This window comes from Hemicordylus capensis, chromosome 5, assembly GCF_027244095.1.
Source record: "Hemicordylus capensis ecotype Gifberg chromosome 5, rHemCap1.1.pri, whole genome shotgun sequence".
Classification (NCBI taxonomy): domain Eukaryota; kingdom Metazoa; phylum Chordata; class Lepidosauria; order Squamata; family Cordylidae; genus Hemicordylus; species Hemicordylus capensis.
In genome coordinates this window covers 247,975,106-248,002,906 of record NC_069661.1, presented here as the reverse complement: position 1 = coordinate 248,002,906, position 27,801 = coordinate 247,975,106, and the positions used below count along the sequence as shown (strand labels likewise).

General features: G+C 44.9%; 1 protein-coding gene across 13 annotated transcripts in view; it reads right to left on the bottom strand.

Annotated features, from left to right (window-relative positions):
* The window catches only part of USP6NL (USP6 N-terminal like), a 218,658-nt gene that overhangs the window by 20,934 nt on the left and 169,923 nt on the right, over positions 1 to 27,801 (bottom strand). For all 13 annotated transcript variants that reach the window (XM_053256548.1, XM_053256546.1, XM_053256553.1 and 10 more), the window contains 8 exons: positions 26,198 to 26,305; positions 21,627 to 21,736; positions 19,516 to 19,564; positions 15,403 to 15,523; positions 13,081 to 13,175; positions 9,217 to 9,282; positions 8,790 to 8,889; positions 6,945 to 7,097 (listed from right to left, as the gene is read on the bottom strand). In XM_053256548.1, the coding sequence (XP_053112523.1) occupies positions 6,945 to 7,097; positions 8,790 to 8,889; positions 9,217 to 9,282; positions 13,081 to 13,175; positions 15,403 to 15,523; positions 19,516 to 19,564; positions 21,627 to 21,736; positions 26,198 to 26,305 (802 nt within the window). The remainder of the gene's footprint in view (positions 1 to 6,944; positions 7,098 to 8,789; positions 8,890 to 9,216; positions 9,283 to 13,080; positions 13,176 to 15,402; positions 15,524 to 19,515; positions 19,565 to 21,626; positions 21,737 to 26,197; positions 26,306 to 27,801) is intronic.

Here is a 27,801-nt window from a genome sequence, read left to right as displayed (position 1 = left end):
ATGGTCCGACTCAGTATACAGCAGCTTCCTCTGTTCCTATGCTGCTGCCATTGGCCTGGCCAACACTGCTGCCCATGCCAAGTCGCACAGCACCTTAGAAATGCTCACCTCATGCAGGGAGTGGAGCCAACCAGGGCAAAAGCCACACATGAGAGACCTGGGCACTGCTGCTCATAACTGCTGCTCCATACACAGTGGGAGGGTGTCCCACTTCCTCTGCCCCCCTCCACCCTCCAAGGAGGCTGGTGGTGCTGGATCAGAGGCAGATCTCATCAGCCTGTGAACTGCATTGACCTTTCCTATTTGCATGCACCCAGTAAATTATCTGCCACATAGCATCACTAATAAGTCAGGGGTGCAAGGACAGATGACCAGGGTGAAGGTACAGGGCCCTCTGGTGAAAAGGATGCTCCTCCCATGCACACTTCATCTTTCCCGAAGTTCTCATTTGTGCTGCAGGCTGGAGAAGGTACACACTTGTAGGAGAAGAATCAAGCTGTTGCCTACCCAACTTGCACTGAGGTTTGGGAGAAGGTAAGATCCTTGCCTCTCCCTCTGGCCAGCCTAGAGAACTCTGGGGAAGAGGCAGGAACGTTATCTCCTTGCACTGAGGTTTGGAGAAGAAACTTCGAGAGCCAGGTCTCACGATCAGTGAGACCCGGTTTGTGCAGCTATGCGGGGAGAGTGGGCTAAGCACGCTCTCCCCGCACACGAGCAGGTCGGGAGCCCTGGTCGGCAGAATAGGCTGCCCACACGATTGCCGCCTCCGTGACAGAGCTGGAGGGGGCTGGGGGGGCGGGGGCTGATTGGCCCCGCGAGGGCGCAGGGCATGCTGGGGAGACCCCCACAGGTGGGAGGCAGCTTTTCACCTCCCCTCCGGGGTGTGTGTGTGTGTCTCCTCGTGAGTAGCTGTGGCGCGGAGCCATGCTGCAGCTACTCACAATAAGATAAACCGGGTTTGTGGAGTGCTCGCTCCGCAAACCCGGTTTTAGGGGTGGACTACTTGAGCAGGTTACCCGCTCTAGAACCACTCGGCTCGCAGCCGAGCCCAGTGGTTCTCACAATTGCAGAAAATTGGGCTAGCGGAGGCTAGCCTGATTTTCTGCAATCGTGTGAATAGCCTTTGAGAGTTTTTCCTGTTTCTAGACTTCTTCATTTCCCAATGCAAATCAGTGAAATTCCTGCTTCTCCCCATAGCATCCGAGCCTTCCTGGGAACTTGAGGGGCAGGCTGTTAGCAAGCACAAACAGAGATTGGCTAGTAAGCCAAGGCAAAATGGGTGGGTCCCTGCTAAAGGAAGCGAAAAAGAGGAATCATGCAGTTATTCTGAAGAGACTAAATCTACAAGATGCCTACATGTTCAGCTCCCCATTTTACAGGAAGGTTACTGCATACATGGAGGAAGAAGCATAATAGACCTTTGTTTGTATCAATCAGTTAAAAAATGTATAGATTTTCAGAGCCATACTAGAATGTGGATTAATGGCTAATTAATGTTGCAGTTGCAGGGGAGTAACAGCAGGATGGAGGGCAAGCCCTCAACTCCTGCCTGTAGGCTTTCAGCAGCATCTGGTGGGTCACTGTGCGAAACAGGATGCTGGACTAGATAGGCCTTGGGCCTGATCCAGCAGGGCTGTTCTTATGTTCTTAATATCTACTCCCGAGGCTATGAGGGTACACCAGCGTTCACATATTCCACTTGTAAAGGAAATGGCACCTAAGAGGCAATATTTGTTGTGCTTAAGAAGCTCTCTACATAAGTACCAAGGGACTGCAGCATTTCATCCGAGAAAGGGGAGAACAAGCAGTCTGGAAATTCTCAAGAGTTGAATTCAAGGGCTTTCCTTGGTCCAGGAAACAATACCAGAGACCCACCAAATATGATGAAATGATGTTGGGAATTGAGACACACTGGAGGGCCCCCATTATCATCTGGCACATTTCAGGAGGAAATACAAAGCTGTAAACTTGACTATTTATGAAGCTCCTTGCCCCTCCTTCTCTCATCTGCTCAGTAGAAGACATGCTGTCCTCTACAGGAAAGGCCTTCAAGATTTATACTCTTCCCTTTTCAAACACAACCCACAGCTCCAATATTTTTTTGGATGTCAGTTTTTCCAGTCTAAAAATAGGGTGCCAGGGAGAAATATCTGCCCATGATCTTGGAACACAGATGCTTTAGCAGAGCGATTAAAGGTTTCCTCCATCTCTGCTAAAAAACAAGAGCAAATCGGTAAACACGTCAGGTCTTATTATCTTCCAGTCTATCTCATTCTGAAGGGGAGTTTAGAAGAAAAAAAGGGAGAGGAAACAAAGCATAACTTCTGGGTGGACTGCGCCCTACCCCACACCATGTTTGACAAAATGGTCACTTTTTTCAATAACAGATGAAAGCTTGACCCAATGGCCAGCCAAAGGCCATTGTAGCTGGAGATTATGCAAGTTGTAGTCCACAGCACCTGGGAACCCCTATTACAGGGAACACTGCCAATAGCTCTGGGAATTCTAGGCACCCTAAAGAAAGCTTGTCGAATTGAGATTTCCACCAAGTTTCATTGGCTCTCAGATATCCTCAGATGGGAGAAATTAAAGTGAGCAGTACCATGCAGACTGGATCTGCACTCTCTTTTATGATGAACTTTGATCCATAGGTGTAATGGTAGCTTAGCACAAGAGTGTAGTGATAAGCCACCCCTCCCCCTAAAGAGTTAACAGAGAGTGAACCCTTGTCTTGACTGACACGCTGGTGAACTCCAGGACAGCCAATCAGTACACCAGGTAGGTGGGACGTAGAGAGCAGTTGCGGGGAATTCTGTGAACAAGAAGGGCAGTGGAAATGCTCCCTCATGGTCGAACCCAGCATGGAGATTTCTCTCCTGGAATAACTCTGTAGATCCTTAAAAGAAAGGATTGCAGGAAGCTTGATTCTCCTCAGGAATTGGGCGAGTTCATGGAAAAGGGAATTCAGCATAGGGAACAGTTTGTTAGTCAGATTGTGCATTAGAAACACATTTATTTGGTGGGTGGGTGTGTTTTGCATATTCCTGATACTGTGGCAAAGAATTCACATTCAGGTATTTGGGGAACCAAGTAAGGAAAGGGTTTGGCACTCCATGCATATTGCCTGAGCCGGATCACAGACTAGTACTGTCAATTAATACATGCTTCAGGAGGCAAGATGGAGCCATTCTTTGGAAGATTCACCTTCAAACTGAAATTAGGTGGAAACCCCAAAGACAGAGGAGTTCTGGCTTATTATTTATTCGTTCGTATTTCTAGACTGCCCAAATCCTTAAAAATAATGATTGTAAAAAGGTCCCCCTCCACAACCTTTTCTCCAGTTGGATTCAGTTGAGAGTGCATTTGTTTAAAAATAGGACAAAGGAAAAGTAAGTAAAAACTTTCATCCAACGTCAAGAAAATAAACTTGGTTTCTTGACTCCATTACTCTTTTTTCCTTTAAACACCACCTTCCACACACATGGAACTCCAGGAGGTCCCTTCTGTTGAGCCTAAGAGAAGGCTGCAAGAGCTTCTTCTCTCAGGATGCCTCAGTTTAGGCCAGTGAAGAACAAATCCCCAAGAGCCAATCCAGAATCTCCACCTCCACCTGCACCCCAGCAACCTCAAAATCAGGCGTTCTCAAACTCGGGTCCCCAGCAGTAATGGGGCCCACAAGGGGCAAAGAGCATTTCTGGGTGGGTGAGCTGTGTCCCACATGCTAGATCTCTGAAACAGAAACGGGGGGCAGCTGGGGGAACAATTACTGTTTCTGAGGGGGCACTTGCCACCCCCAGATCCACCCTTGGCCCCCAGATGTTGTTTGACCTTGGGCCATTGTGGCTGGGGATAATGAAAACTGTAGCCCGTCATCAGCGGGGAACCCAGGTTTGAGAACTCCCTGCTCAAAACAATGAAAGGCACACTGCCCTTGAGCCAAAGCAAAGTTGCACATCCTAACTTTAAGCCCTGAAAGCCAGCCTGTTGTCTAACTGGAATGACAGCATACTCTTTCCATGCCTACCTTGGCCTCCATTTCCTCAGTTATCTTCCTTGTGTTGAATCTTAGACAGCAAGGCCCATGGGACAGGGAGCTGTCCTCTTGTACTCGTAAAGTGCCATGCAGACTGATGCATAGCACTAGTGCCATGCATAATAATGACAGCAACAAATTAACTTGGCCATCTGAAACGCAAGGAGTTTCAAATGATCCCTAGGCAGCACAGCTTGCCCATGATGGCAATGAGACCACCAAAGTTTATGTCAGAACTTTCTGAGCCAGTTTCTTCCCCAGGCCCCACTTGGGCTTTGGCAGGATTCTTCCAGTCTAGTGTTCTCCCAAATTTCCTCCCAATTTCTCCTGCGACGGCTCTCATATCTCCCCCTCCCCGCCATACTGATGTAGCCTGTTCTTTTCCCTAACTAATCAGTTGACCTTGTCGCGGAAGTGTGAAAGCAAGCCTTCGTTTGCAATCAGTGCTCTTCAAGGAGCTCACTTGAGACAGGATTAACCCCGTGCCTGCCTGGGGAGAGACCGTGTGCCCCAGAAAATCACGGAATCGGAGAGAAATGCAGACAAGGCACACTAGAGTGAGGTAATGTCTAGAAAATGCACAGCGCGCTTGGTGACAGATAGCATCGCCTGGAGATAGTGATTAGAACAACAAGAATGAACATGGGGTAGGGAGATAAAAACTCAAGGGCTGATGACATTCATATGCAGAACAAACCAGGCATCCATTTCCGGGGCTAGAAAGGAGTCAGAGACAAACCTACTGGATCTTCTCGGATGAGGACAAAAAGATAGTTCATGCTTATTTATGGAGAACAATGAACTCCATTTTGAGGCTGAAGAAATAATAATCGCTCCCCATATTTTTAAAATGGGATGTGTGTATTTCCCCAAGGCCACCGGAGGGTGGGGGCAGGTTGCTAGATAGCAAAGGCCAGTGCTGTTTTCCTGCACTGCTTTCCTGCATGGGTAAGAGACACCCTTATCCTTGCCGGAAAACAACAGAAGTCAGAATGGCCTCTGGCCTCCCCCACCCCCCAAAAAACCCCCACAGTCAGAGCAAGGGTTGCAAATGTGCACCCCCCACCCCATCACTAGGGAAACTGCCTGGTAGCCAAGGGCAGCACACTGGCATTAAAACTCACCAATTGGGGTAGGAGTTTTTTTTTACATGTTCCTCCTCTGCTCAAGCCAGCCCCAGGACTTGGTATGGAGTCGGGGACTGGCTGAGCCTTCAGTCAATCCTCAGTTTTAAGCCAGAGAGGAATGCTTGGCTAAAGGGAAACATGCCCCTTTTCCTCCATACAAGCCAACTCTGAGCAACAGTCTTGAGGGGTATCTGCATTCCAAGAACTTCTGAAGTACAGGAGGGGTGTGTGTGTCTGTGTGTGTGTATGTGTGTGTGTCTGTGTGTGTGTGTGTGTGTGTGTGTGTGTGTGTGTGTGTGTGTGAAACAGATAAGTGGGGACAGGTGAAGAACAGAAGGCAGTGAGGGGTAGAAGGATTTCTCTTGCCCTTCTTTCCTCCCTCCCCTGCAATCTGTTTTACAGATTCCTACTTGCAATAGTAGTAATTTATATAGCATTTTAGAGGTTTCAAAGTACTTCTGCATCCATTATTTCCAGTCATCCCTGCAACATGCTCAACAGGGTCTATGCCAACTTGCCACAGCCAACTCACCGCAGCCAACTTGCTGTATCCAACACATGCTTTGGTAGGTAGGGTGGTAGGTGGAAATTTAGCTTCCTCTCGCCTCCCTCCCGCTTGTCCCCTCCGGATCGAAAGCCAAAGTGATAAGACGGGCTTACAGGGGGGAGTTGCGTTGTTCCCTGCAGCGAGTTGGCCATGGCCAGTTGACCCATTCCCTGCTCAGCACACAAAAGCCCACTCTGGTCTTCTCTGGACACATACAGACTTCCCTAGTTTTCTGCTGCCCCAGCTGAGAGGAAATAAAAGGGAATGGGGCCCTCATATAGAAAAGGTAGTTTGTTAAAAGAAAGTATCCAGATTAAGTGTAAAAAACGACAACCCCAAAACAAAAGCAGAGCAGACTCTGGACACCTCCAATGTGTACTGAGCAACTGAATGGCAGATGAGATTCAGCTTTGAGAACTTTGGTTGACGAGTAGTATATAAATATCCATGCTAGTAATAGTAGTAGCTTCAAACACTGCAAAGCAACATGTGGATGAGGCTCTGAATTGGCTGCAATTGCTCAGGAAAGAGATCTTGGGCTTGCAGAAGAATTTTCACTGAGCGTCTGTGCACTACTCTGACAATAAAAAATGAAAGGCTGGGGATAATTAGAAAAGGGGTCAAAAGTAAAGCAGTCAGTAACATAATGCTCCTATATAAATCTACACCATGTCCCCCTTTAGAATATTAATTGTATTAGGACACCCTGCAGAGTTTTCTCCCCTTCTTCCTAAGGAAGAACTAGCACCTGGCAATTCTACTCTCTCAGCTCCTGAGGACCTGTTTCCCTTCTTAACGGCACAAACATCCTGATGGGTGCAAGGTGCAGAAGAAACAGCACAGGAAGCCTCCCCCATCTTTCTGCTGTTTTCACTCACAGTTCACAGATTGCTTTCTGAGGCCTTCTGGCACAAAATACAAGCATCCAGCTTCCAGCCATGCTGACGAAAAGGACACAAATTTAGTTCCTTTGCTCTCCTGGATCTGTTAATGAGCCCGGCTGTACGAGGCTTGTTTTGGAGAATGAATCGTGACCATGTGGATGTGCTCTTTGGTAAATGATCAGGCTTCCAGGGACAGGATACAATTGCACCGAAGTTCCTGCGGATCAAAGCTCTGCAAGCTCTGTGAAGGAGCTGTGAGCCAGACAGAGCTTCAAAAGTGTGGGCAACAACAGAACCAAGTAAAAGTTGCCACTGTGCATCCAGAACCAAATGGTCCACCTTGAGGTACTCACCTGCTGCTGGCAGGTCCAGCTTTGCTCGCTTCAGTTCCGCCATGGAGCTGTGAAGCTGATCTATTACAAAGTCATCTTCGAAGAAGAAATCTTTGGCTAGTGTCTCCTGAAGGAATTCTACCAGTTCTTCCATTTCCAATTTCATCAGGTGTTCTAAGGTTGAAGAAGGAAAAGAAATCAACATTAGAGAATAAAGAGAAAATGACTAGTAGATACAGATGTATTTATTTTTTAAAAAACAGAGGCCAACACTTGGGGTTGTTTTAGAACTGCATTCAGATCTACTAGTTAAACAGACATCTAAAATAATCCCGGGACCCTTGGTCACTCAGGGCAACACTAGGCATTCTAAAAACAAGTGGCTGCCATGTGGGGAGCTTTCCTCCCCAGCATAATGAGGGCAGTAGATGCAATGGGGGTAGCTCTCCACTCAGTAAGGATGAGCAAAAAGTTCTGAGTGCAGAATGTTCCAACTCGAAACAGGCTGTTTCGAGTGTTCCGAGCTCGGAACAGAACATCCTTCGAATCAAGGGCCTGTTCCATCCAAAGTCGGAACGGAACAACCCTTTCCAAGTCGGAATGTTGTGAGTGTTCTGAGCACGTTTTGGACTCCAAAATGGTGCTCTTCGGGCCTCTGCACATGTGCAGCAGCCATTTGCATGCTCAGCACCACCACGCAAATGGCTGCTGCATGTGCACAGAGGCCAGAAGAGTGCCATTTTGGAGTTCGAAACGGCGCTTGGAATGTTTCACGTGTTCTGAGCTCGTTCCACCAGTACAACCGGCTCAACCAGTTGTTCCGACAGAACGTTCTGGGTATTTGCATTCCGTTCCGAGCTCAGGAGGGAATGCAAGTATTGCTCCGTGCACATCCCTACCACTCAGGATGCCATTATATCTTTACTGTAGTACCCTCTCCCGATTCCCAACCTCAGCAAAACAGGAATGCAAGAAGTGTAATTTGTGGGAGTTGTGTACTGCAGCACAATAGTCCCATGTGCTCCTGTTTATTTAAGCTATTTCTATCCTGCTTCTCTCACAACTTACAGGAAAGCTTATTAAAAAATAAAAATAATATATAAACTAAAATTTAATACAATTAAAATCATATTAATATGCAGCAGATAAAATCTCCCAAAGAGCATCAGCAGATCCTATAACAAAAGTCTTCCTTTAAAAGGTGTGGATCAGTGTTCCCTAAGGCATGCACCTGGGCACATGCTCACACGTTTTTTATGTCCACTTAGTTAATTTTAGATCCCGCTCAGGGGATTTAATGAATTTCAGTTAATTAGTTAATTTTAGATCACAGATTCAGGTTGAATCTGGAAGGCCCATTCTGAATGCACGTGCACACACATTGCCCTGAACAAAACTCATTCCACACACAGATGAAAGAAATTAAAGGAAAGGCTGGTGTGGATCCTAAATATGAACAAGGAGGCACACAAGCCTTCTCAGGAAGCCCTCTGCAAAACAATGGGGCTCTCAGTGAAAAGACCCTGCTCCTGCCTGCTGCTGACTGATTCTTCTCAAACACCAATACTTTAAAAGCAGGGCCCTCCCTACCATCTGTCAGGTTTCTGTTTGCTAGGAAGTACACAGAGTAAGGAAATCAGGTCCATGTACTGAGAATGCAGCCGCCTCTACTGCAATTATTTCTGGTCATCTCCCAACAGCTATCTTGGCATGCCTTTTGAGATACCTAGAAATATGCTATCACAAAGTAAGGAGGGGAAAAATCAGAAATGGAAGAGAAACACTGACACTTCCAGAAAAATGCCCGAGTGACTTCTTTTACCAGGCTTGACGTTAACATTTACACCTAGGACAGAGGGCTCTTACTTCTGTGCAGTTTCAAAATGGTGTAAGACATTGCAGTGAGAACCCGTTCTCCTTCAAGTATGTAGATATCCCAGATCCTGAGGGTTAACCTAAAGGGAGTCTGCAATGAGAGAACCATGCGGATGTATCAAAACAAAAAACAAATAGACCCGACCTCTCCCATCCCAGTGTGTGCTCAGACCACAGGGGAGAAAAGAAGCCCAAACCAAAGACTTCCTAGGACGCCTTCAGGAGAGCCTTAAAGGCCCATCTTTTCAGCCTGGCTTGTAATAATATCTAGCTTTAATTGTAATTTGGTTTAAATGTTTTTTTTTAAATTTTGATTGTTTTATTATGTGTTTCTGATTTTAATGTAAACCGCCCTGAGCCACTTTAGAAAGGGCAGTATATAAATTGAATGAATGAATGAGTAAATAAAGACACTCACACGGTCAAGGAAACACTGGAAAAACCACTTCATGGTGTAAAAGCTCGTGGTGACCTCCTGGGAGTCCTGCAAAGGGGAAACAGTGTTAGGGAACCTCAGTCAAGTACAGTGCATTGTACCATTCAGCATCCAACAGATTACCAACCACAAGTCAAATGGCAGAGTCTCTTCTGCTGGGAACCTGACTGGGATCTCATAAGCATTCTGTCCCACTTTTTGCGAAATCCCAAGAGATTATCAGCAACAGGCATGGCACAAGCAGATGGTTATGAATTGAAGAGCCTGATTTGGCTGGGGTCCTGCATGTTTTAAAGGATCTTCTCCCACAGCCCACCCGGCCCCCCAGCCACACCAAACAGCACATAATTTCATGAGGTCACGTCGATCTGTTGGGGGTGGCCAATGAGAAAGTTCCAGCGGCACCTTGAGGTTTTATCTGTTAAAACATGTGCCGAGACACTCTCTGCAGTGCCCCCCTTTTTTTGGCAACCCGCTTAGTTAATGGAGCTTGCCTTACTCTGAGACTTCAGGGTTTTGTTTCAGCAGACATTTGGGGATCGGGGCAAGTCTAGTGGTGGAAGGAGAGACAATCTTTCGTTTACCACAGATACTGCCTTTTCTCACACCCTGTGTTCAAATATAACACTGATGCCTTGGAAATCATGGTTTGCAAATCAAGGGGACATACATCCCTCCCCTCTCTGGAGCAAATTCCCTTTTCTCTTCCCTTCAGCATTACCTTCAGCATTACTTCCCTTCAGCATTACTCATGGATTAAAAATAAACATGGGCCAACACTAACCATGGTGATCATAAATAAGAATTTGAAACCATTATTTGAAGGTTTGCTAACTATGCTTCTGAGTTTTTGTTGAAGCAAGAAAGCAAATCAATAAATAGTGGTCAATCTGTTCCTTGTGAGCTCTTTCTCGCGATCGGTGAGAAAGGCTTGAGGGTGTGCAGGGAGGAAGGCTTGAAAAGCTTACCTCCCCCGCAGACTATCAGTTTTCTGACGTACAGCTGCCCCCCTCCGGCAGCATGGAGGGTTGGGGACTGGGAAGCATTGTCCCGGCTCCCGGAAATCCCATAACGCACCACGTGCAGTGCATTATGGGTATCCCCCTGGCGACAGGTTGGAAGGCCGCAGTCTCCCAGCCCTGGCTGCAAGCGGCCAGTGCTGGCAGACGATCCAGAAAACAGGGCTAAGGGAGCGCTTGCTCCCTTAACCCTGTTTAAGAGGCTGGCTCCACAGGTGGGTTTGCCACCAAAGCGCCACCAGGATCGAGCCTGATCCCGGCGGTTCGTACGATCAGCCAAGACTGGGCTTGGCTTCCTTAGCCCAGTTTTGGCTGATTGGAAGAACAGCCTCAATGAGTGCAGCTCTTTGGAAGTTCAAGAAAATCTCTGAAGCCCATCAGAAAGCTCTTTGTACTCATGTGCCCTGAGGGTACAACACAGATGTCTCAATGCTGGCCTTCCTGCCATATGCTGAGATTGGAAGAAGGCAAGTAGCACCCTCAGGCAGGGGCCTCTACCATAGACTGGGGGAGACCCGGAACGGCCCAGTGGCCCAGCCTGGGGATGGGGTGCAGCTGGAAAGAGCAATGGAAATGAGGGACAAGGCAGGGACCCTCAGGGTCTCCTGAGAAGACAATGGGAAAAGTGGCAGTGGTGGCCACAGCTCTCTGCCCTACAAAGGTTTTAGGCCCTATAAAGGCTTAATAAGTGGATCTGTGTGCCTGGAACTTTGGCCAGCCCTAGGAGATAATACCAAGCAACCATTTGTAGTTGCATACAAACAACAGGTCCTCCTGAGATTTCCCAGCGAGGAACTATTTAAAATAGTCAAATTATCCACTTGCATAAAGACACACACAAGCTCACTGGGATAAATGGCACACAAACCCATTTGCATTAGCAGCTGGCATGGTCTAGGAGCAAAAGTAGTTTGATACATTTAAGCACCAAATCTTTCTTTAAACCGAGATACAGACCATATGTGGTTTCAAAAATCACTCAAACACTAAACAAAAATAGCTACCAGTCGTTGGGTTTTGGGGGGGGGGGGGGGGGTTTGGTCACTTTTGTAATTTCTGGATTGTTTTTTATGTTCGTTTATAAAGAGGATTTTGCTGAACTCAGGAAAAATATCCCTAGTTATTAAATGCTGCACTGCAGGTATATGCAGAAATGCCAGGTATTGCAAGAGTAGAGACCCCATTTGTGTTGGATTATTATTGTTGTTGTTGTTGTTGTTGTTGTCATCGTTCACTTTCTATACAACTTTAGCAGCATTCTAAAACCAGCCATATGGAACGCTGCAGTGCCCCGACTGGGAAACCTACTGGATCAAGGCAGGATGTGTTTGACATTTTATGCCCTGGAAGACAAACACCTCTAAAATTAAAGCAATAAGCCGCAATGACCTGCAATCCAAACTCTGTATGAACTCTGCTGAGAAAACGGAAACCACAATTTATAGCCTAGAGGCAAGTCCATGGATGATTTCGGTTTTCACTAGCAAAGTTTTGCTTTGTCTAGATCTCTACACATTCACCCCCACACCCATAAATAGATTTAATATTTGACAATGGAAGGAATCCAATATGGTATACATGGAGTAGCACCTGTAAACGTGCACCCACTATAAATGCAAGCATATTTAGACCATTTGTGACAGATACCGAAGATTAACGATGTCTTGCAGACATTTTAGTTGCGATGAAGTCCCTTGGTTTCTAGCAGAAACCCGCTTCCCAATAAATGTACTTAAGTCTGCAGCCTCAGGCTGCTGTTGATCCTGTCTCTAACAATTTTATATTTGATCAGGGAGTTCACACAAAGCAACTGATACCGAACAGGAATGGGCTGTCCTTTGCAACAGTAATATACTTTACATTTCATAACCTTCCAATACAAAAAGAGAGAGGTTGAAACCTTGCACAGAGCAGGGAGCGTGTTAAGTCCCAGCTGAAATCAATAGTATTTTTGTACATGAAGGTGTACAGAACTGCAGCTGTTAATGTACAGCAGCAGGGCTTGACAGAGGGTTGATCCTTGGATGCTCTGCAGTAGATCAGCAAGGGTTTCGAACTCCCAGTTTAACTTTAAGCAGCAACTAAAAGAGCTTTTTTGCACCTGGCTCTGGTTGGTGGAGCTTTGGGTACTAGTAAAATTTTTAAAAAGCAGATCCTGCAAATCCTGGTCTGCCCACCCCTGCTGTACAGGACACATTTAGTCAACCTTAAGGGGCATATCTATATTTTAAAGCTAAAACTTCCCCACCCACCCTGGCAAGTGGAAGGGGTTCTGTGAAGGCGCTAAGGAGCTAAACTAAACTGTTTCAATGGGTCAAGCTCTAAATTAAGACTCCAGTTAAGTCCATTCACAAACAAGAGTACATAACTGGCTGGATGCAATTGGGGCCATAACTCAGCAGCAAAGCACATGAATTGCATTCAAGTTCCAGGTTCAACCTCTGGCATTCCAGTGAAACTGACCTTTGATAATAGGGTTGGGAAAGACTTCTTTGGCTGGGCGTACAGTCTCTGCCTGGCAGTGTAGGCCAGTGGTAGGCAGCGTGTGGCTCTCCATACGTTGCTGAACTACAACTCCCATCACCCCCAGCCACAATTTATAACGGTTGGGAATTATGGGAGTTGTAGTTCAGGAATATCTGGGGAGCCACACGTTGCCTGCAACTGGTGTAGACAATACTGAGCGACATGGGACCAATAGTTTGACTCGGTATAAAGCAGCTTCACATGTTGCCGAATACCAACATAAATAGATTAACCTGGCGCTTGACCTTTTACTAATTAATAGCACCCTTTATCAATGTCATCTGTGGAGGCATTTACTTACAAAGTGCTGTTTAAGCTTAGATAAAAATTTCTTCATTATTTTGTCATGATGCTCTTGAAATCTCAACAACTTTGGAAAACCAGGAATAAAAAAACCTAAAAGGGGGGGGGGAAGGGCAGGGATGGAAAGAAAAAGAAACAGAAATGTAAACAGCCACAAAATCATCGCAACAAAATTATCACACAATATATTCACAGCTTTAGGAAAAAGAAGTATTGATTTTCAGGTACATTTCTAGTTTATGTTGTGTGCACGTATCTATGGCTGGCATCCAAAATTAGAACACGGACTTAAACACCCCCCCCCCCACACACACCTTTTATTTAAACTAGGATTACAGCATTACGTATTTTACACACACACACACACACACACACACACACACACACACACACCTTAAGCATAACTTTAACATAATAAAATACAACTTGCCAAAGAAAAAAGGGGGGGCAACTCCCCCCATCTTCTTCTAAGAATATATCCCCCCCAAACATAAACAATTCATTGAAATTTAACAAAATTCCAGAAAATGCTTCTTCTTCACATTTAGAACATGTACTTATCAATTAAAAACAATGAAGTCCCCATAGCACCCAAAGGATTAACAGATGTACTGTGGCACAATTTTCCAGGAGGTACAGCCTATTTCATCAGATGCACGAAGTGGTTTCGGAAGCTAGTAGGACAAGATATGTACACATGGGTATAGATTTTTCACATGGGCTGTTCGAATACACAAAACGAACATGAGAAGGTGCATTTTGTTCTGAAGTTCATGCAATCCCTCCTCCTCTTGCTTTCAAAGATGAGGAACTTCCAGTCACTGTCTGCGGCAATCCATGTGGCTTACCATTTTGTCCCCAAACTGGCAGACTGTGGTTTGTGTGAATCAGGAACGGAAGCTTCTAATCTCCATGCAGAAGGGGAGGAGAGAGGGGAAAGGAAGTGTGCAAGCCAGAGGCCTGTCTACTATTTGGTGTGTTCCAAACCTCTGCAGAACATTGGTGCCAATTCACATGATCACTGGATTTGTAGCAGCCTCCTGAAATTGCTGCATGGTCAGTTCTCTGCCATGGCTGGCTGTGCAGAGTGCTCAGCTCTTTGCACACAACCTAAAAATGCAGTACCACTTTTATAGGCATATTCTATCTACATGGCACAGAATGTAAAAGCAAAATTCTCACCAGAGGGGAGAAAAGGGACTTTCTAATAATTTGGATCCGATTGAACAGGTGAAAAGGCCACACTTGCAATATCATGAATTCAGTGGTACTCAACTCCCAGAAAATTACGTCATGTTTATCTGGCGTGTGCTGGTAAGTGCTGGAGAAGTACATGGGTGGAATTAACTTAATTTGTTTGTTATTTCTCTGTGTAAACCGCCCCGAGCCATTTTTGGAAGGGCGGTATAGAAATCGAATTGTTGTTGTTGTTGTTGTTATTATTTCATATGTTTTGGCACTATCTGGTAGTGTCTGGATTTTTTTAGTGCTAGTCACATGCTATGTTCAATACACATATAAGCTGTGCACACCGTTCAAACATAAAGATCTGTATGCATGGAGAGTTACTGTATTTAGCCAAATCTAAAATGAAGTTTCCCCCCAGTTCTTTCCTGTTAAAAATTGCGGGGGAGGGGTGTGAATCTTCCCAAATTCAGATTCCTCTTTCTTTTGAGCAAATGCAGGTAAAATCTGTATTTAGCCTCTATCTTTTAATGCATCATCTTAAATTCAGTTTTGCCTTCTATTTGGGTAAATATGGTATTCACACATTATGCTCAACAAACATATAGCAGTGCTCTTCCTATGAGTACCCTGCATTTGAGGGGGCTTCTTCATTTTAAAATGAATGCATATACAGCCACTCACACACAAACATGTACAGACACCTGTACATAAGTAGAGCTTAATGTCTGAATAGGGCTGCTGTTACCAATGTCACTGATATTATGAGTTATAAATTACTCTTTGATTCATTGATCATATTATGTAGATGTAAAATGATCAAAATATTCTTAAAATAGGGAAATGGCAATAGGTCTTACTGGATTGTTAGTAAAAATCAGAAAACCTCTACGTCACCGAATTGGCAAGATTGGGTTATCAGAGCTTGGGACATTGCTGGTTGTGTTAACCAACATATTTTTGATTAATTATTGTTCATATAGCCTTGATCTGTTTTTTGTTACACATTTTGTAAAATATAATAATAAATCTCATTTTAAAAAGGGAAATAACCCTGTCCCAAACTCAAAGCGCTGACAGTTGTGTTGGGTCCTGTCTGAAGGGCACCTTTGCAACAGGAACAGAAATGGCTCACCATGCATAGCATGCCTGGGTCCTGAGAGCAATTTGACCAGGGCCCAGAAGGCATCTTCTTCATTCATATACATAAGGAGTAAAGCTGTGATGTGGCTCATCCCCTGGCAATATCCAACCTCCTGAAAACATAGACAAAGATCACTTGTGAGTTTGTAAAGCTCCCAGAGGCAATGGCCTGAAGAATGACAGCACTAGGAGGCAGCAAAAGGGAAAAGGAAGAGGTCAGCTGGTATAGCTGAACAGATCATCAGCCAGGAGTCTCCTTCCAGGGATTGAACCTGGAACCTTCTTCCACTGAGCCTCGCCCCCATTTCTTATCTTACAGCAGGCAATACACATAGGGACATAGGAAGCGGCCATATACCAAGCCAGACCACTGGTCCATCTAGCTCAGCACGGTCTACACAGGCTGGCAGCGGCTTCTCCAAGCTTGTAGGCAGGAGTCTCTCTTTCAGCCATATCTTAGAATGGCAGGCAGGGAGGGAGGGAACCTGGAACCTTCTGAATGCAAGCAGATGCTCTTCCCAAAGCAGCCCCATCCCCTAAGGGGAATACAGTGCTCACACATGTAGTCTCCCATTCCAATGTAAACCAGGGCAGACCCTGCTTAGCAAAGGGGACCATTCATGCTTGCTACCACCAAACCAGCTCTCCTCCTTGCAGTGCACAGCCTTCTGGTGATGTTTATATTGGAGAGCTGGCCTTGCAACCTTGGAGAAGCCGCTGCCATTCTGTGAGGACAGTACTGAGCTAGATAGACCAATGGTCTGACTCAATATATGGCAGCCTCCTTTGATCCTATGTTCCTAAGATTGTGGGGCTAGGGAGACTCACATGATTGAATGCTCTTCCATACAAATATAAGCCTCCACCGGTAGTCTGAAGCTGGGCAGGGCAGTTGGAATCTCTTCCTTGGAAGAGCAGACCCCAGAGCACAAGCTAGAGTACCACACAATTTTCAAACACAGTGTGCCTTAAGTTGGTGGGAGAAGAAAGGTGGTGTTCAAGAAACATAAGCCCAGAGCCCCCTTGGGCATGTAGAGATGGTTGTCTGGCTCTTTGGCTCCTGGCCAAGGTTTGCTACACACGTGCCTCGGTCTTGGCACCAGATATTCCTTCCTCGATTGCTCTGGGCTTTAGATCAATGGCATTTTCCCTTTGGAGAAAAGAAAGGGATTACCGCAGTGGCTTGGTCTGAAAGCAGCAGTGTGTTTGCATGCTTTGACCTCTGTGCTGAATCTGGACAGAAAGGACTCATGCAGAGTGTATTCTGGACAGGTTGAGACTTGCCAGTGTTTGGTACATAATTTAGAAAACACACCTCCTCCATCTCAGCAGGTCTTTGTGCAACAGGAAACACCCCCTACAGGGCAATATTCTGACCAAACTAAGTCTGCAACAGCTTTTGCCATTTTCATCTTAAAACCGAGTCTCTGTAGATAAGGATCATGACCCCCATGCCCTTCGTCAGAACCCCTTCCTGCCTTTTAAACATTCCCTCTTGCACACCTAGTTTGAGGAAGAGTTCTGTGTCACTGCAAGCTCATTACTTAGATTTTTATCCTACCATATAGCAGAGTACTTTTACAAGGAACAGAAGAACAAACCAAATATTTCCCACAGAAATAATTATTAACATTTTCTCCTAATATCCCACCTCGTCCCCATTTTTACCCTCTGGACACTGGTTTCTTTGAGAGCATACAGGCAGAGTTGTACTGACCTGTGAGATTTAACCCTTTTTTGTTTGTTTGACGATTCTAACCCTCCTGATCTCAGAGGAAAGCTTGCAAAAATTTTGGCAGTTTATAGTCAAGAGTTAAGAACACTTTCACAAGCTAATACGGTCCTCTCATTAGAAGGCCTAGCAGACAGTGGCCTCAGATCAGCCCTAAGGGTGGAATCCTAATTGTTTATTGGGCCAGTGTGAAGCTTTGACTGAAGCTGCACTCTGCACAGTCCCCCCGGCACCGTGCAGAGGTGATCATTCTCACTCTGTGCTGGAGAGAGCCTTTGAGGGAGATGGAGTCCTCCTAAACCTCTGCACCATCTTGGAAGGCATGCACAGAGTGCTCAGAAATGGAGTCCTTCCCACTCTTAGAGCTCTTAAGAGAAGTCTCCTTCTCTCTTAAAGGCCCTCCCAGCACTAAGAAAAGTTGGTCTTGTGGTAGCAAGCACGACTTGTCCCCTTTGCTAAGCAGGGTCTGCCCTGGTTTGCATTTGAATGGGATACTACATGTGAGCACTCAAGAAATGCCCCCTGGGGGATGGGGCCACCCTGGGAAGAGCATCTGCATACTTGCAGGCAGAAGGTACCTAGAAGAGCACCTAGAAGAACAGGCCCTGCTGGGAGTGAGCCAGCATGGCTTCTGCAAAGGTAAATCTTGCCTCACCAACCTTTTGGAGTTCTTTGAGAATATCAACATGTGTGTGGATCAAGGTTGACATAGTATACCTGGACTTCCAAAAAGCTTTTGACAAAGTTCCTCATCAAAGACTCCTGAGGAAACTTAGTGGTTATGGGATAAGGGGACAAGTACATGTGTGGATTGCTAACTAGTTGAAAGCCAGGAAACAGAGGGTAGGGATAAATGGAGAGTTTTTGCAATGGAGGGAAGTAAGAAGTGGGGTCCCCCAGGGATCTGTACTGGGACGGGTGCTTTTTAATTTATTCATAAATGATCTAGACGCAGGCGTAAGCAGCGAGGTGGCCAAATTTGCAGATGACATCAAACTCTTCTGGGTAGTGAAATCCAAAACGGACTGTGAGGAGCTCCAAAACGATCTCTCCAGACTGAGGGAGTGGGCGACAAAATGGCAAATGCAATTCAACGTTAGCAAGTGTAAGGTGATGCACATTGGGACGAAAACCCCTAACTTCAAGTATATGCTGATGGGATCTGAGCTGTCGGTGACTGACCAGGAGAGGGATCTTGGGGTAATGGTGGACAGTTCGTTGAAATTGTCGACTCAATGTGTTGCAGCTGTGAAAAAGGCCAATTCCATGCTAGGGATCATTTGGAAGGGGATTGAAAATAAAACGGCTAATATTATAATGCCCTCATACAAAACTATGGTGCGGCCACACTTGGAGTACTGCGTACAATTCTGGTCACCACATCTTAAAAAGGACATTGTTGAACTGGAGAAGGTACAGAAGAGGGCAACCAAGATGATCAGAGGCCTAGAGCAGCTTCCTTATGAGGCAAGGCTACAACAGCTGGGGCTTTTTAGTTTAGAAAAAAGACGACTGCGGGGAGACATGATAGAGGTCTATAAGGTCATGCATGGTGTGGAGAAAGTGGAGAGGGATGAATTCTTTTCCCTCTCACACAACACTAGAACCAGGGGTCACTCCATGAAATTGATTGCCAGGAGGTCTAGGACCAACAAACGGAAGTATTGTTTCACACAACACGTGATCCACTTGTGGAACTCTCTGACACAGGATGTGGTGACAGCCAACAACCTGGATGGCTTTAAGAGGGGTTTGGATAACTTCATGGAGGAGAGGTCTATCAATGGCTACTAGTTGGAGGGCTACAGGCCACCTCCAGCCTCAAAGGCAGGATGCCTCTGAGTACCAGTTGCAGGGGAGTAACGGCAGGAGAGAGGGCACGCCCTCAACTCCTGCCTGTGGGCTTCTCAGAGGCATCTGGTGGGCTACTGTGCGAAACAGGATGCTGGACTAGTTGGGCCTTGGGCCTGATCCAGCAGGGCTGTTCTTATGTTCTTAAGGTCCCAAGTTCCCTTCCTGGCATCATCTCCAAGGGAGGGCTGAGAGAGACTCCTGCCTACAACCTAGGAGAAGCCAGTGCCAGTCTGTGTAGGTAATGCGGAGATAGATGGACCAATGGTCGGACTCGGTATATGGCAGCTCCCTATGTTCCTAAGCGCAGTACTGTGCACGGGTCAGCACAGTTGGCTCTCACATTGAAGGGGTTTTTTTTGCCAAAGTGGCCCCCACTTGAAAAATAGTAATCAACGTTAGTTTAAGCCCATCATCCGCATTTTGCCCTTTAGCATTTCTACCTACATAGCTATAGTCACACCTTATTTTAAGAACAAGCTGTTAACAGACCGCATATGCTATACGTGTCCTATGACCTACCGTGTTGTATACAGAATATGCAGCTAAAACGTGGAATAAAGATTGTTGCCTAGAGAGAAAATGAGACAAAAAAGTTAATCAAGTAAAATTTATAACGGAGTTTGTGACAAGACACATGAAAAAGGCTACTGAAACTTTGTTTAACACTTTGCCAGCTTCTGTGGGCAGGTTTAGACAACCCACCAAAAGTCACGAAGCCAGGAACCAGAGGTTCTCAGTGGATGGGCTCCTTACTAACTGAGTAAAGAGGCACCTTTTTAAAGTGGTCATTGCTTTTATTGAGCAGGCGGAGAGCAACTGGCCCTATCCAGCCCCAGCAGAGCATCCCTCCAGTGGCTGTTGCTGGTGTCTATCTTATGCTTCTTTTTAGACTGTGAGCCCTTTGGGGACAGAGAGTCATCTTTATTTATTTTTATTTCTCTATGTAAACCACTCTGGGAACTTTTGTGGAAAAGCAGTATAGAAATATTCCTTGTCAGCATTTGTTGTCCGAATCCACAACCTCTGGTTGCTGGGCAGACTTAATGAGTTCAGCCCAACCATCTCTACCCAACTTCAGCCCTAAGTTACAGATCTTGGGTGGATGCTGGGAAGTACGGGCACCAACCAGAGGCTGGCGTGTTAGGATGACATGCCCACCAGTGGAGCACACTTTTGTGACTTTCGGTGGGTCATCTGAACCCACCCAGCGTATAAAAGGCATATTTTGTGCATTTGTATCACCCTGCAAAATGCTGAACATTCTTATAACACACGGCAGATATCTTAAAGCACTTAGAACCACAGGGAATGAACGAAGCAACTCCAAAGGTCACTGAGTTAGACCTTCTGAGCTTATTGTGCTGATTGAATGTCAATGTCCTATTAAGCCCAATTTCAAAAACAAGCCCACAGTACGAAAAGACAGGGCTAATTTGGACAGGAAACCACAGTAAGGTTTGGGCCCTAAAAGGAACACAGACCACTACAGCAGTCTAAACAATTGCCTTCACATACTAACAAGCAATTACCTGTGTATTAAAAAGCTATAGCTCAAGCCTTCTACACTTGAAATTCAGCTCTCTTTCGAAGGATAACAGCACATCCTGATCATTTTCAGTATGAAGTGTCTCAAGTGATATGACCTTTTGGCTTAGCAAAGGAGCTTTCTGAATAGTCTCTTCCATTCTCTCTTACTTGCATTCGCTGGAAAAACTGACATCATAATTCAGACTCCTTTACTAAAGAAACTTTGAGAATCTGTTCTTTAAGGATACAAGGTAGGGATGTGCATGAAGTGGTTCATGCACTCCTGGGGGGGGGGGGGGGCTTTAAGGGGTGGGGAGGGTGCCCTTACCTGCCACACCGCTTCCCCCAACCGGCGCTCTTCCCAAAATAGTTGCCGTGGGGCTGCAGTATACCTCCCTGCAGCCCCGGTTAGCGTCCTACCAGAAATGGTTGATGTGTGTGCACCTATATGCCGTGTGCACTCGCATCAGCCATTTCCAGTATGACGCTGAACGGGGCTGCAGGGAGGTACGTTTCAGCCTCGCAACAACGATTTTGGGGGGAGTGCTGGGGGGGGAGTTGCGGGGCAGGTAAGGGCACCCTCCTTGTCCCCACCCCCCACCTCCCAACCAGCTCAAATGCCAGACTTCCAAACCAGGTTGGCACTCCAGAAAAGGAGTGTCAAACCAGTTCATGCATATCCCTAATACAAGGGCCATGTACAGCAGTCCCTAAAAGGACTCCCCTGTAGCTAAAGAAATGGACATTCAAGGCAGAAGTGAAATTATAAGAAGATTAGAAGAACATGGTTTCAAGCTTGAAACAGGACACAACGTCTGTTTTGTGCACATCCCTAGACTGGATTACTCCTCCCTCAATATCTATTGCTGTTTCTACAATTGGCATCGGTGGTGGAGGGGGCCCTTTAAGAATGCAGAGCTGTGCCAAGCCTTTGCACAGTTTAACAGTGCAATCCTATACATACTTACTTGGATGTAAGCCTCATTACTCCCTAGTAAGAATGCTGAGGAATGCAGACTCAGCCTTTTAAAAATCTGAAACATGAACCATGAAATTAAAAATACTAGCAATCAAGTGATCCGAATCGATTTAGCTTTACTTACTTAACTCCATATCTGTCTCTAAACATGATGTGATCCCGATATGTCCGATTTACATCAAGATCAATCTGTCTGATATCTGGGGATGTCCCTCTTGCTTGGGTTTTTAAGGTCTAGGAAAAAGAAATCAACATTTTTTACATACACAGTTCACAGCTAAAGTATAAGTTCATAAATGTTTGTGACTATGACCTAGTTCTAACTCACAGGTGGTAAACCTGTGTCTGAGCTGTACCAATTCAGGCTGCAGGGGATGGTTTGCATTCCTGAATGCTCCTCCTAAGACACATTTTTCTCTCCACATCAGAAAGTTAGATGCCAACAAAAAGGGTCTTAAGCCTCACCTTGTTCTGTGAATGGCCTTTGGCCATTGTTGCTGGGGATGATGGGAGTTGTAGTTTAACAACATCTGGGCACCCAAGGTTGGGAACCACTGCTTTAGACTTGACATCAAATTGTAGTTTGCACTAACTGTGTTTAGACTCCAAGTTATGGTTTGTGTTCCAGCCATACAGACAAAACATATTTTATGCAGTTTCTCTCTTTCCCTGCCCGCCTTGAGAATCCCTGGATGCAGTCTTGAACAGTGGCCTTGGAGGGCAAACTACATCCAAAACCATGGCCTGTTGGTTTAAATGTAATGCTAAGCCAGCTTGCTCAAATTATGGTTTGCAAACCAGCTTAAAAAATAGTGCTTTAAGATCTAGGTTTGGTGGTCAATTGCAAATGATGGCTTGCCCGATTGAATCCGTTTGGACATAGTTTGGTTTTACATCTGCAGGCACACACAATGATGGGGTTGTAGCTCAGTAGCAGAGCATCTGCTGTGCATGGAGAGGGTCCCAGGTTCAGTCCCTGGCAGGAACTCCAGGTAGGGCTGGGAAAGACCCCTGCCTGAAATTCTGAGGAGCTGCTGCCAGTCAGTGTAAACAGCACTGAGCTAGATGGACCAATGGTCTGATTCGGTGTAAGGCAGCCACCTATGTTCCTATGTCTTGAAAAATTCAAATGGAGGTGTTTATTTTTTGTTTCTCAGGGTTAGGGTCACAGTTCAGTGGCAAAGCATCTTTGTTACATGCAGAAGGTCCCAGGTTCCATCCCTGGCAGCATCTCCAAGTAGGGCCGGGAAAGACTCCTGCCTGAAACCTGGGAGAGCTGCTGCCAGTCAGTGTGGGCAACAGTGGACTAGATGGACCAATGGTCTGACTCAGTTTAAGGCAACTTCCTTTGTGTCTATAGAACCCAGTTTAATTTCAGCACTCTGTACCTATTACTTGCATTTTCCAAGGAATTATACTTCAGGTTTGTATACTAATGCTTCACAGCAGATTCCCTTGACCGTTTCATCTGATATTATGTGGTAAATAGAATAGAAAAAAACCCTATAAGGGTTTCGGCTGGCAGCACTGATTGCCTGTCTCAACAATTTTAAGGGAGGCAGTTTTTTAAAATCTTATTTCAGAATGAAGATACTTGATTTTTTTAAAACCCTGATGATGGCTTTCCCCAACCCTTTTCCTGCACACATCACTAGATGGCATCCATAACCTTTAAAGACTTGTCTGCTTTTCTTCAATCTGCTCTATTTGGTGTTTTCCATGGTTAACTCATTGGAAATTTGGTCAAGGGTGCTTGTAGGTCATTAAACTTTCCCCCCTGTATCTATTTCAACAGGGCTTATGAACACAAACAGCTGAGCACAAGACTGCAGCCATAAATAAAGAATAAGCAATCTAGCCCAAGTCAAGTACTGCTTAAGACTCACAGATCTCAGTAGGAGAGTTGCTCACACACTTAAATCTTTACCACTTAAATCAATGGAACTTGGCTGGATCTTAACCCGAGATGTGAAGGGTGGACCTGAATTGAGATCCCTTCATATTGTATTTTGTATTAAAGGCTTGTGGGCCCTGACTTGGTTAGCCTGTGTCTGACCTAAAAGCCAGCACTTACAGGATGCTTGCAGGATGTTGGGTCTTGTTAATACAAAAGTCTATGGCCCATTATAATCAAAGTTTGCTTTCAGCTGGAGACACCAGGTCAAACAATTGCAACAAAGGAGGTATGTGCTCAGCTCTTCCAAAGTTTGAGGGCAGCACAGGTTTTGATTGGAGCAGTGGCGCTGGAGGAGGGTGCTTAGTCATTTCCCCTATGCCATTTTCCTGATATAATGCAACATTTTACACACATACACACACACAGAGCTCACACACACTGCTATTTATTAGCCTGGCTGGCGAAAAACACAGATACCTGTATTGTACTTTTATTTTGTCCTCAGCTGGACAACAGGGCAATTCCAAAGGTAAGGGAGTAAAACACGTTACCATCCCCTCCCCACCCCAATTATGAAGCGATAAACAATTTTTCAAGCTGAAATATATGTACACCAATAGCAAGAGAACAAGTCATTCACACAATCAAAAACTGTGTTGTACTTAGCTTTGGGAGCTGTGTGTGCTCCCAATTTTCCGGTTGTGTGGGAAGCAAGGTAGAAGGAAAACCTGGGTAGCTTTTCCGCCTACCTTGCTTCCACACAATCACGTCTACCCAGGTTTTCCTCCTACCTTGCTTTCACACAACCAAAAATTGGGAGCATACCCAATGCCCAAACCCAGGTAGAACACAGTTTTTGATTGTGTGAATGACTTCAACATCTCCTACTACAAGGCCATTTTTTTATTTTTTTTTACAAAACTCTTAGAATATTATAGACAGTTCAGATTCTGATTCCAATTCTGATTCCATGACCAATGCATTTTGCACGTTTCAGACACTATAATATTTCAGGGCTTTGTAAAACTATGGCCTTATAGTAGGAGATATTATCTTGCCAGTAGGTATATTGAAAATTTGCTTATGGCTACAGTCATTGAAAAAGGGGTAACATGCCTGATTCCGTTACCCTTGGAATTGCCCAATAGCAGCTGGTGTGTGTGTGTGTGTGATTTAAATCGGGGGAAATGGCTGGGGTGGGGAAGTGTAATTACTTCTCTCCTAGTGCCATTAGTCTGATTAAAAGTGTGTCCTGCAGCTTTTTAAAGTAAAAAAACAAACAAAAGAAGGCCCTTAGGAGGCCCAGTCACAGATCTTCTGCTTCATGTCTACTTTGGCCAAACCATACTTTGCTAAAGAGAAATTATCATATGGTTTCACTATTATCCTGGCAATAGATAATGCCATTACTAGTTGGGAAACTGCCTGCAACCTTGGAGAAGCTGCTGCCAGTCTGTGTAGACAATACTGAGCTAGATGGACCTGTGGTCTGACTCAGTATAGGGCAGCTTCCTGTGTTCCGATGGGGCATTTCCTGCACAGTCCCAAACACAAAAAACAATAAAGCACCTGGCTGATAATAAGATTATTACAACATTAACAGAAAGAGAATATATACATTAGTGAAAAATAGATAAACAGTATAAGTGACCCAAAGGGTAATGATACAAATGACAAAATGTATATAATCTCTTTCTACTAATATCAGCATTTTGTCTTTTGTATCATTACCTATTGGATCACTTATACTGTTTATCTATCTTTCACTCATATATTCTCTTGCTACTAATACCACATACATCTTATCATTAGCCAGTAACTTTATTGTTTTTTACCCTTCTTTCCCCCCCTGTACTCATTTCCTGTACAACCATGGAACTTAAGTATTTAATTAGGAGTATTTGAAAAGATGCATCTCAGCTTTTAAACTGCAAAGGTTCAACTGCAAAGAAGATTTGGACTTTTAGTTTACAGAAGATTTGGTCAACACAGGAAGTGTATGCTAATCAATCAAGAGTATTTGTTAGTCATTGTTCTCCCAGTCAACTGTTTCCTGCAAGCTCGGGGTATTTACTTTACCTGAAACCTGACTCAGGAGTTCCAAACCAGGATACAAGCCATGGAAATCATTCACTGATTTCCTGCACAATATATGGCTGCAATTAAAAAGATACTGACTAAGTTTTAAGAGGCCACCAGGAGTCTCTGTTTGAATGAGTATCCTTTCAAATGGAAGGAGACCTGGGGGTTGGGAGAGCCCAAAGACCTTAGAGAACCATGAGAATGTGCCATTCTTTCTGAGAGTAAAGTTGACAGCAACCAACTTGTTTTTGGCAACACTTGCCCTTTTGAATCTTTTAGTGACCTGACAAAGTCAGGGAACTAAAATGCTGAAGAGAAGTTATTTAAGGGATGAGGACTGGAGAACGCCATTGCAAGAGAGCCAAGGATCAGTGGGGCTGCAGGAAATTGGAACAAACAAGTCAGAATGGGCAAAAATCTGGCTCCCTTAAGGGTGGGACAAGGCATTTCGGGCAAGAGGAAGTCATTGCTGAGTCACACTTAAGATTTCGAACAAAAGAAAGGGTCATTTTTAAAGAGATGTCTTCAAAACCAGATTTTTTTTCCTTCTTTTCCAGAAAAAAAATGTATGATATGATGTATCCTAAAGGTAATTAATCTTTAAAACTAAATTTTGTAAAAATGAAGTAAAATTTTGATTCCTTTTGCTGTACTATCTTGTCCTTTTCGCAGATATCTCAGTATTCTACTGCTGACTTCTGACCTTTGAAACTCACATTATAATAGTCTTTCATTTCTTCTTTCATTTTAGGGACGTCAAGCAACAAGGACCAGACCTCGCCTCTCAGCTGCAATGGAATTCCTTTATAAATTCTCCTATGAAACTGCGAAAAGAAAAACATAAGCAACAGAGAATCAGAAAAAGTATAACTTGATGCCCACATCACTTCTATGTATCATGGGATATAATGACCTGGAAACAAGGTGAATAGTATTATTCATTTAGCCAGAGAAGAAATACTATGTACTGCAGGTTCCAGAGTGATTTTTTGCCCAGTGATGGAGTCATTCATTAGATGCACCATACCCTGAGAGGACAGGAAAACCATGGCAACAAGGAGGGAGAAGTCAAGATGTGTGAAATTGTAACAATGGATGGTGGACCTAAAAAAAATCCCAACTCCCCCCCCCCCCCAAGTCTGTTCAATGGTGACTGGGGATTTGTAATAGTGACTCCTTTGGGCAGATTCACTTAAGGTAACAAGGAGTACACTCTGACATTTTTGGCCACAGTTTGAGCATTTGTGCAAGCAAACAGATGGAGACAGAATGTTTTAAAACATGTCTTATTCACTGCATTTACTGAGCAATTCATGTAGAGGGCCATGGTACCAAAGTTGTGATACAAAAGGGTAACGGTTGTGATACACAAGGGTAAAATACCAGCAGTCACCTAAGCATCACTATTGAAGAGAACAGATAGTCCCACATGTAGGTTGCCCCATGGATGAGATTTGCCCTCTTACACATACAGACAGACACCCACTACTACCCCAACTCCACTCTTCAGTACACAGCAATGCCTTGCACACCTCAAAATCATAGTACAGGTTGAGTATTTCTAATCTGGACATCCGAAATCTGGAATGCTCCAAAATCCGGAAACCAACACGGTGTGCGCCCGCAGCACCAACTCGTGGCTGAGCGCCTTGTAACAAAACAAAAAACAAAACGGCTCATCTCACTCGCTCGCTTTGGTGCTAGAGACTGTAAATAAAACCTAAAACAATAAAATACACTGTACAGTAACCTTTCGTGTTTAGACTTGGATCCCATGCCCAAGATATCTCATTGCAGTATGCAAATATTCCAAAATTCGGAAAAGTCCGAAATCCGGAACACTTCTGGTCCCAAGCAGTTTGGATAAGGGATACTCAAACTGTATAAGAAGAGGGTATAGCTCAGTGGAAGAGTATATGCCTTTCGACCCCAGAGTCCATCCCCGTCTTCCCTGGGCTCTACCAGAAAATGTGGAAAGCCATTGCCAGTGACTCCTGCTAACCGAGCAAAGAGGCACCTTTTGAAGTTGGCACCTCTCTTATATCTAGCAGAGAGAAAGCAACCATCCCTATCCTGCCCCAGCACAGCGTCCCTCCAGCAGTTGTTGCTGGTGTCTACTTTATGTTTCTTTTTAGACGGTGAGCCCTTTGGCAACAGGGAACCATCTTATTCGCGGACTTATTATTTATTTTTCCTGTGTAAACCACTCTGAGAACTTGAGTTGAAAAGCAAAATATAAAGATCTGCAGCAGTAGTTATCATCAGTGGAGATCACACTGAGCTCTATGGACCAATGATTTAACACAATAGAAAGCAAGAT